The following is a 9,963-nucleotide window of genomic DNA, read 5'->3' on the forward strand; positions in this document are numbered from 1 at the left end:
ATAGTTGTGAAATCATGTTGTTCTAAGTGACACTCCTTTTCTGTGATAAAAGTTTATAAATCAGACAAAAAACTGTCTAATGATTAAAAAGCACCTCTGATTGCTCATTAAGGTGCTTGATGATAGTGTACCAAACAGTGTACTACGCTGCATATCTGCAGTAACACAGTATATGTTCACAGCATCTGAATGAGGTGAATCGGATCTTGAAGAAGGTCTTCCTGGTCTTCCCTCACTTCTGCCTGGGTCGAGGACTCATTGACATGGCCAAGAACCAGGCCATGGCTGATGCCTTCCACAGACTGGGTATGTGACTTTTATAGTATCAATACTAGTTTCTAGTATTATCTAGATCGATACTAGTCTTAGCATAGATTAGAATATAATTATATACCGGTAACTATATTCAGTATTATAAATATATAAATGATTCAGTATAAACCTAACCTTTTAGTTTAGACCTCTACAAACATGTTCTGAAATGCATGGGATTCTTGGATTACTCACTGACTCACTACATGCCTTGAGGAGGTAAAGGCCTTCAGCTAAACAGTAGTAAAACCGAGGTGCTCCTTGTTAGCTTTTTTAAAGCTAATCTAAAGACCTTTTTATTTAGAAAAGCTTATTGTTGATGTTTTGTTTTTTTTTTGCATTTATTATTGGTTTAAAGTTCTTATTTTATTGTAGCACTCTGAGATTCTATGGAATGAACAGTGCATTGTAAATAACATTTATTATTATTATTATTGTTACTACTACTATTATTTTAGCTGTTCAAATTTCAGTCTTCTCTTATGCTCTTGGACGGTTCAAATGACAAACATTATATTTGTCATGAAATCTGCAGCCCTATAAGTAGTAGTAATAGTAATAGTAATAGTAATAATCTCAGAAGGACTCAAAGAGAAATGCGGTTGTGGGTTACAGGAGCCAAGCCGCGCCTGGACCCTCTGGAGTGGGACTTTGTTGGGAAGAACCTGTTTGCCATGGCTGCTCAGGGAGTTTTCTTCTTCACCTTTACCATCCTGCTGCAGTACAAGTTCTTCCTCCGCTTCAGGTCAGCTCCAAGGCACTCTTTCGGTGTACTAAAGAAGCTACTATAGCTATACTATAGCTACTTTAAGTGTTCAAGTGGTTGTTCTTGGTCTCAGATTTTGTAAAATAAATTTCCCCCAAAAATGCGACTTATAGTCCAGAGTGACTTATATATGTTTTTTCTTCATTTATATGCAATTTTTCTGGTGCGACTTATAGTCTGGAAAATACAGTAACTGCATATTTATCGATCTGGTATGACTCTCAACTGAACGCTATCGGGACCAATGATCGGAACATTCTTAAGAACGACTTTATATTGAATGGTCAAAGCGTCACAACAGCAGAACAAGCCGAACTTTAGTTAAATCCAGTTGAGAGAAAAGCACAGACATCTTTCCCTCAACAAATGCACAAAGCGCTCCCCTCTGCACTTTTTTGACAAATGAAATAGTCTGCATTTCTGCTAAAATCGACTGAAGTACGTCGCTATGTTTGTTTTGGTTTGTTCAGCGCTAGCTTCCGCCCAAACCACAGTGCTGCCCTGTGATTGGTTAGTTTCTGCACCACCCTGGAAGAGTTTGTGAACCCACAAAAATCGCAAGAATTCATCTTGCTAGAAAGGCTAGCTATTTTTACCTTTGCCTGACAAATCATAAAACCACCAGGTAAAAAAAAACACTCAATAAATAATGAGCAAAAGCACATACGATTGGTTCTGTGGTGTGCAGGTCGTGGTGGTGGTGGGCGGAGGTGGAGCTTCCTCCTCTGGGCTCTGAGGATGAGGATGTGTCCAGGGAGAGGGACAGGGTGAAGGCTGGGAAAGCGCACAGTGACATCCTCACCATGGTGGACCTCAGCAAGGTACTCACTGCACAGGCTCAGCTAAGGCCTTCTGTTAAACTGTTCCTGTTTATTTTAAAGTAATTTCAAATACGCCTGTTCTTATAAATAGTGCACTTTTAAAATGTAGTTCTATGTAACTTTTCTTGTGGAAGGTCTGTCACCTGCTTGTCTACATAGAGATGTTTTGCTTATATGCATGCAATATGGCATTAAACTTGTCTATCTCTATGGAGAGAAGCAGGTGATGCCGTCAGGCTAAGTTACCAGTCAGATTTGTCAAGAGGCAGATTTGTCACGAGGCAAACATTTTTAAGCAATAAAACACTCTAATGGAATAAATGCAAGCTAGATAAATTGAATACCATACTGTGGAACCTTTCAGGGCAATGGGGACACTGTTAACTGAACCAAAAGGATTTTCTTTTTTTTATTATGGATCATATCCAAACGACTGAGGGATTACACAGATATCTTTCCGGGCAAAGTAATAACATCTCCATGGAGACAAGTTGCTGGTGTACCCTCTTAAAATATTTAAAAATTTGCATAGGTGTCCAACAGTATTTTAAAATCTTTAAAAAGCATGCTTCAGTTATGGCATGTTTTTTATGTTGAGTTTATGTAAAATGTCCCTCCATTGTACTTTGCATTTTTAAAATCATTGTCTTTTATAATTAATCTCATGTCTTTTGCAGGTGTATAAAATAGGTAAGAAGCCTGCAGTGGACCGCCTGTGCTTGGGCATCCCTCGTGGTGAGGTAAGACTTGTGTACAGTATTTAAAGTACTTCAGGTGTGCTCCCTGCTAAGCCTCTGCTTCTCAGTGCTTTGGCCTGCTGGGCGTCAACGGAGCAGGGAAGACTTCAACTTTCAGGATGCTGACCGGAGACACACCCATCACCTTTGGAGAGGCCTTCCTCAACCAGCACAGGTATGAACACCCACAGCATCAACACAACTCGCTAATCATTTATTCACATAAACTTTGCGTTGTAAACAAATATTAACACTAGTTGGTAACGCGTATATCCATGATGTGGCAAATTTTAGTCTAAAACAGAGATTAATCTGATATTTTTACGGCACAGTTTACAGTTAATATGCACATGTAAATACAATAGAAAAGTATTTGAGAATCTTTTCGCCCTGATGTTTGAATGCTCTGGCTTTTTAGACCAGACTAAAGATTGTTTAGCTATGAGTTAAATTGCGCTCCAGTATTTGATATATTTATTTGACATCTGTACTAGTGAGTGTCTGTCAGATGTCCTCATGTCTCTGTGATGTTATGTGCTCTGTGTACATGTGGTGTGCTGTCCCTCCAGTGTGCAGAAGGAGATGGAGCGTGTGCACCAGCTGATGGGCTACTGTCCCCAGTTTGATGCCATCAGTGACCTGCTCACCGGACGAGAGCACCTGGAGCTGTATGCCCGGCTCAGGGGGGTGCAGGAGGAGCATGTGCCCAAGGTGAGCACATATTCAGCTTTCACATAGACAAAAAAGAAAGAACAAACTATTCTTCTCCTTTCTCCTGGTACTGCTACCTGTCCCTGCTCCTGTCTATTTGTGTGCAGGTAGCAGAGTGGGGCATCAGGAAGCTGGGCCTGCTACAGTATTCTGAGCGAGAGGCGGGGGGCTACAGTGGAGGCAACAAGAGGAAACTGTCCACCGCCATCGCCCTCATTGGCTCTCCTCCAGTCATATTCCTGGTGGGGAGACTCATAATACTGTGTATGAGACAATCAACCTGAGGACAGAACATGCATGAGTAGCTGTGTATTGTGTTTGCGTCAAACATGCACAGAGTAAACCAGTCTGAGAAATGAGTGATCTGTGCATTCTCCGCACTCCATTTTACCATTTCTGACACTAGCCATTTTTGATTGTGCCACAACTGTGACATTTAAGGCTGGAGCCTAGACACTCATGGAGGAGCCTTGACACTGAGGGAGAAGCCTAGATACTGGGGGGTGGATCTTAAGACACTTGGGGTGGAGCCTAGATGTGGGGAGGAGCTGAGAAAGTGGGGGTGAATCTTAGACACTGGTGATTGAGCCTAGACTCTAGGCTGGTGAGCGATTAACCCTGAGGAGAGATAATGCCACGGAGGAGGAGATGGGGATGAGGAGGTTTACAAGAAAACCTGAGTGGAGATGAGAGGAAGCTTCTTTTAAACACTTTCCAGAGCTGTGAAGGAGTAGACTGATGTGATGAGGCTCGAAGCAGTCTGAACTTTCATTATGATTACAATTCTAGTCCAGATCTGACCTCCTTTCCCCCCTCACTAGGATGAGCCCACCACAGGGATGGATCCCAAGGCCAAGAGGTTTCTTTGGAACTGCATCCTGAGTGTCACCAAAGAGGGACGAGCTGTGGTGCTCACCTCACACAGGTAGGGGGCGCTCTGCTCTTCATTTCCGCTCTATATCACAGTGTTGATTTGTGTCCATGTGCTGTGTGTGTTCAGTATGGAGGAGTGTGAGGCTTTGTGCTCTAGGATGGCCATCATGGTCAATGGGCGCTTTCAGTGTCTGGGCTCCGTGCAGCATCTGAAGAACAGGTGAGTGTTCTGCTCTTAAAGTACTGCTCTCAAAATACTGCTCTGTCAGTAATGCACCAGGCTTTCTTGTTCTATAATGCACTTTGAATGAGGCCCTACTTTGCTTTGTACAAACAAATTTCCCTTGCCCACCCAATAAAACTGTGCAGTAAAGTTTATATTCTGGGTAATTTTTTGTCATAAGTGAAACACTGGCTGTGTTCTGCAGCATACCTTGTGCTGTTGTAGCGCAGCGCTGTTGCTCTGAAATATTTTAGCCTGGACTGAATGGAAATCTTTTAGCCCGGACCTTCCACCCTTCCTCCGGACGATGGAAGGAGAACTTTGAGGATCTCCTCAATCCCACTGGCACATCTTCCAAGGAGGAAGCAGAGACTGGGAGGCGGGTTCATCCATCTCCCTGACTGAAGTCACTGACGTGGTTGGCAAGCTGCTCGGTGGCGAGGCTCAGGGGGTGGATGAGATCCATCCCGAGTACCTTAAGTCTCTGGATGTTGTGGGGCTTTCTTGGCTGATATGTCTCTGCAACATCCTGTGGCAGTCGAGGACAGTGCTTGTGGACTGGCAGACCAGGGGGGTGGTCCCTCTGTTTAAGAAGGGGGACCCGAGGATGTGTTCCAACTATAGGGGAATCACACTCCTCAGCCTTCCCATTAAGGTCTATTGCAAGGTATTGGAGAGCAGAATTCGACCGATAGTCGAACCCTGGATTCTGGAGGACCAATGCAGTTTTCGTCTCGGTTGCTGAAACTTGGACCTCCATACTGTCCATCGGGTCCTTTAGGGTTCAAGGCAGTTTGCCCAACCAGTCCTCTCTCCTGTAGTCCTCCAGACTCATCTTACTGTATTTGTTGTGTCAGGTTTGGTGATGGCTACACCATCATCCTGCGCCTGGCTGAGTGTAAGCCTGCCCACGAGCAGTGCCCTGTAGATGGATACATGAAGAGCAGCTTCCCCCACATCCAGCTGACAGAGCGCCACCAGAACGTGCTGCAGTACCAGATGCCCTCACACGCCTGCTGCCTGGCTCAGCTCTTCCACACACTGTCCAACAACTATGAGGAGCTGGGCATCCAAGACTTCTCTGTGTCTCAGACCACTTTGGACCAGGTGAGGACCGCAGGCATGACCAGCAGAGCTGAAGAGATATCAGAGCTTTAACATACAAATAGATTTTAGGTTTTTATGGTTGTGCCTAAAACATGTTTTATTTAATATTCCAACTGAAACCAAGATATGAACCAAGACCAAAACCAAGATATGTGTCTATACAAAGTATTTATGATCATTTCAATTCAAATTGGAGTTGTATTTGGCTTCATTCACTCTTGTTTCATTAATCTAAAGTCATCTACACAGACAACTCAAAAATGCTCCATTTGCTTTTTGTCAGTTTAGTTTCAGTTTAGTGTCAAAACATTTATCACAACAAACTGACGCTTCATCCATGAATTAATCCTCACAGTATTATAGAAGGGCTCACGATACTGGGCTTATGTTTATAATGATAAGCATAGCAGCCATATTAACCATTTGTAATTTGTCCTCATTTGTCAATGATACCTTTTTTTGCAAAATACCAATTTATATAAGAAAAACTACAATGTGAAAAACGGCCTGGTGGAATAGTAAAAAATAATGTCCAAACAAAACTAAACTATGTTTTATGACATTGCAATTTTATAGTTTTAACATTTTTTTGTTCTGTTATGCACTTTGAATAAGGCCCTTCCTTGTGTTGTTGTGTTGAACAAACAAATTTCCCGCAGATTAATCCCACGGGGTGTTTTGACCAGTCACACTTGTGAGTTGCCCTGGGAGGGTTGACTGACAGGAGAAACGCTGTGCTTGCAAGCTGTGCTGATTACACGTGGTTGAATGTACACATGAAGTCCATCAGTCCTAGTGGACGAGCGCAGATTGCACAGGGGCTGATGTTTATGAGAGTGAAGCGGAAAAAATGCGATACAGCTATGCCACGCAGATGTTGAGTTGAACACCACACATCCCTGAAAATAAAGGTCACGTGTGTGCGCGCAAAACGAGTAATATGGGCTAAATATTTCACAAACTGCTACAGAACATCGGAAGACGCCAGGCCAAGCAACGGCTTATATCTGTCACAAGAGGCAATGAAGGGCTTTTAACCTCACTAAAACCTGTAATTTGGTTATGTACAATAACCTTGTCATACAAATTCATTATGAAATACAATTTCTAGATTTAATTAAGGCCGTTTGGGGTTTTTAAATAATCAATTTAGATTTGTGGAATAATTAAATAAGATAAATTTCTTTAAAAATGTTTAAAAATGCTACAAATTAGAAAGTATAAATTCTGAAATTAAAATCATTTGATTTATCTCGATAAATGTTATTTGTTTAAGTGAGATTAATCTGATTAATTTTTGTATTTGTTCTGTAATCCATTAGTGCTTAGTCATATATAAGACTTATCTTGCAGAGTTTTCAAGCCTATAAACCAAATTGTGTTCACAACGAGGGCATGACTCTATTAGCATAGCATTCACAGAGGATAAGGAGTTCAACTGTTTATTTTCTAATTGACATTAAATATATTTCCCAAATGCAGACATTATTTTAAATTAGAAAATTTGATATATTAATCCCAAGGTGACAAAAAGCATGTTTAAAAGGGAATTAAGGCCACAAAATGAATATGTGTTCTTTAAAACATTAAAAAAAAAAAAAAAAAACAGTGCAATGTCTTTAACTTTATCTTAATCTTTTTAATCACCCAGGTTTTTGTTAACTTCGCCAAAGATCAGACAGACGAGGACTGTCTCACCACAGTTGTCACCAATGGGACACCACGGATTGCTCCGGAGGCCCCACCCAATGTGACCTCCCCACAGGCCCCTCCCACTCGCATGAGTCTGCCCATTATAAACCCACAGCCCCTGGTCACGCCCCCTCCTCGCATCAAGACCCCTCAGAAACCCGCCAAGTCCCCCGGGAAAGCCAAGTCCAAGAGCCCAGGCAGAGAGGAGCGGAGTGCGGGGACAGCCCTGGTCCCACTATCCCACCAAGAGTCCGACAGTGAAGGGGACTCCAGTGACCAGCCGGGGTCACAGGAGGGCACCAGTCAGAAGCGAAGGAAACACAGGACAAAACACTCCCCCAACGACCCCACCGTTCTCTTCAATGTGGGCCCCAAACCCAGGGACACTTCACTATAGACAATATAGACCAAAGGCTGTGTTATTGGTATGGTATGGGGCTCAACAGTCCCACTCACTTCAAAGTCCACTCCGGTTCCTGAGAGTTTAAAGGTATCATGGAGGCTAACCAGCTAAGTGCTAATTAATATCCATAACACAGTTGTTTTAAGTCCAAAAAGCATGTTTAAAATGTAAACTTCGGCGAAATGCTTTAATAACTTTGTGGTTTATAAAGGTTATGAAACAGATATTACATAATATTATATTCTTCTGGTCATTAGTTACCACATAGCTGATTAGCCCTGAGCAAGTGTTCCAACTTTTAATATAGTTTTGTTTTTGTTTTTTTTGAAAAGTCTATGAGAAAAATTAATGCAAAATTTACTTCATTGCAATATATACAGAAGAAGTAAGTCTGGTATCACTCAATGGATGTTTGATTTAGTACATATTAAAATGGCAAACTCAATTTGGATACTAAGGAAAAGGCCAGTGCTTATTCCAATTCTACAGTGATAATTAAATATATAAAACAATGCAGTTGTACAAACAGAAAATAATTGTACTTTCTGGCCTACAATGTGGTCATAAGCAAATTCTGATTCTGAAGCATTAGATGTGCTTAAATAAAAATGAAATGAAAATGAACAAATCTGAACTTTTTGCATAACTTGTGGCTCCTCAAAGGGTCGCAAAGTTACAATAGAGTTACATTGATACTTTGCAACTGATGTCATCAACATTCCCTGGGGTGTGATGCTAATGTAGGGACTACTCTGTCTGAAGCTCTGTTACTCAAGTTAGACTTTAATCTGAACTTTGTTTTAACACAATCTGATTATAAAGAGCTGATTTAGCTGGAACTACAACAGGTGAACAGATTTTTTATAGTTAAAGAAGTCTCTTAATTTACATTACAGTTGCAAGCTAGCTAGCATTAGCGAACATTTTTTCAGTTAGTCACTCTCACCTTTTTGTTGAAAATCTTCCGAAACAGGACCATGAACGCTCATATTGATCACATGCTACTGAAAATTGGCTGTTTAAATCCATATTGTATTTTTTCTGTTTATCTTAAAACTTTTGGTAGTTATTGCTAATGTAAGCATTGATCACCATGGCAACTGTTGAACATTCCACCATAGACATACAGACAGAACAACCCCAGCATGATGTCGCTGCAAAGTAACTATAGGCCCTTGCCCTCCATCAGAAATTATGACAAATTCTACAACATGAATGTAGCCTATTAGCAAAAATGACATGCGGTACCAGACTGACTTTGGCGGTATTGATATGAAGTGACCTAAAGCCAAAGCCTGGCTTATTTGGGCAATCCAGGCTCATCAGATCTGATTGGGATGAGGTTAACTGTGTCAGGAGTATTTTAGTTTTGCCTCCAAGAATGTCTTAAGCAGGTGCAATACTGAGTCTTTAGGATTCATTTTAATCACTGAAAATGTAAGAAAAGTATCAGACAACGTCATTCTCCACATTAACCAGGCCAGGCACTACGCAGCCATCCTCATCAATGCCAGCGGGGCAACCAGGAGAGGAGAGGGAAGTCGCATCTTTCCCCTTGCTTCTTGGATGAGAAATAACGAAAAAGTTCTGTGTTGCAGATCAAACTATTGCCCGTGCTCGCTCTCGCTTCTCTTTCGTTTAGTCAGATCATAAAGCCCATACTCATAGAGCCCATACTCACTGATGTCTTTGCTCCATTGATCTGCCCTTCTCAGAGTCACCAGGAGCACCCACAAAGTACAGCTTAAACCTCAGGCATAAGCTGGAGATGGAGCTAGTTTCAGATGAGGATTTGAGGATGAGCCTGAACTTGTAAGTTATAACTCTGATTGTATTGTCAAGAGGGTCTGTTTAGTGCTGCTGTCTTTCTAAAATTTTATAATAGATTTTTCATGGTTTATTTATTTATTTGTCATTGTTTTGTTGTTGTTTTTTTGTTGTTTGTTTTTTTATTGTGACATGTGGAGTAGTTGCATACAGTGCCCTCCATTCATATCCCAGGTCATGACAGACATCAGTGAAAAACAAAGAAAAAATGTCAGTTGGCCAACAACTGAAAAAATGAATTTGGAATAAAAGTTAATAATTTGAATAAATAATACATTGTGCCAAAATATAATTTGTATCTATATCAGTTAAATAAAGAAATCAAAATGCCATGTACTATGCTAATATACTCATAGTCCTGGTAAAGTCTCTGTGTAGAGCTCGGTTACTCCTCGTTTAGTCCTAGTTTAGTAATCCTGGTTTAGTCTAGGTTTAGTAGTTAGTAGGTTAGTAGTTTGTGGAGGGCTCTGTATGTAGGCCTATTGTATTTT

General features: G+C 41.2%; 1 protein-coding gene across 1 annotated transcript in view; it reads left to right on the forward strand.

The window, feature by feature from the left end:
• abca7 (ATP-binding cassette, sub-family A (ABC1), member 7) overlaps positions 1 to 7,748 on the forward strand; it is a 50,344-nt gene extending 42,596 nt beyond the window's left edge. Inside the window, exons 40-50 of the mRNA XM_055221472.1 lie at positions 183 to 306; positions 928 to 1,057; positions 1,767 to 1,899; positions 2,577 to 2,639; positions 2,705 to 2,811; positions 3,206 to 3,347; positions 3,455 to 3,589; positions 4,169 to 4,272; positions 4,348 to 4,440; positions 5,301 to 5,550; positions 7,202 to 7,748. Coding sequence (XP_055077447.1) covers positions 183 to 306; positions 928 to 1,057; positions 1,767 to 1,899; positions 2,577 to 2,639; positions 2,705 to 2,811; positions 3,206 to 3,347; positions 3,455 to 3,589; positions 4,169 to 4,272; positions 4,348 to 4,440; positions 5,301 to 5,550; positions 7,202 to 7,639 — 1,719 coding nt within the window. The 3' untranslated portion in view covers positions 7,640 to 7,748. The remainder of the gene's footprint in view (positions 1 to 182; positions 307 to 927; positions 1,058 to 1,766; positions 1,900 to 2,576; positions 2,640 to 2,704; positions 2,812 to 3,205; positions 3,348 to 3,454; positions 3,590 to 4,168; positions 4,273 to 4,347; positions 4,441 to 5,300; positions 5,551 to 7,201) is intronic.
• Positions 7,749 to 9,963: the final 2,215 nt, after the last annotated feature.

Source organism: Periophthalmus magnuspinnatus, chromosome 4, assembly GCF_009829125.3.
Source record: "Periophthalmus magnuspinnatus isolate fPerMag1 chromosome 4, fPerMag1.2.pri, whole genome shotgun sequence".
Classification (NCBI taxonomy): domain Eukaryota; kingdom Metazoa; phylum Chordata; class Actinopteri; order Gobiiformes; family Gobiidae; genus Periophthalmus; species Periophthalmus magnuspinnatus.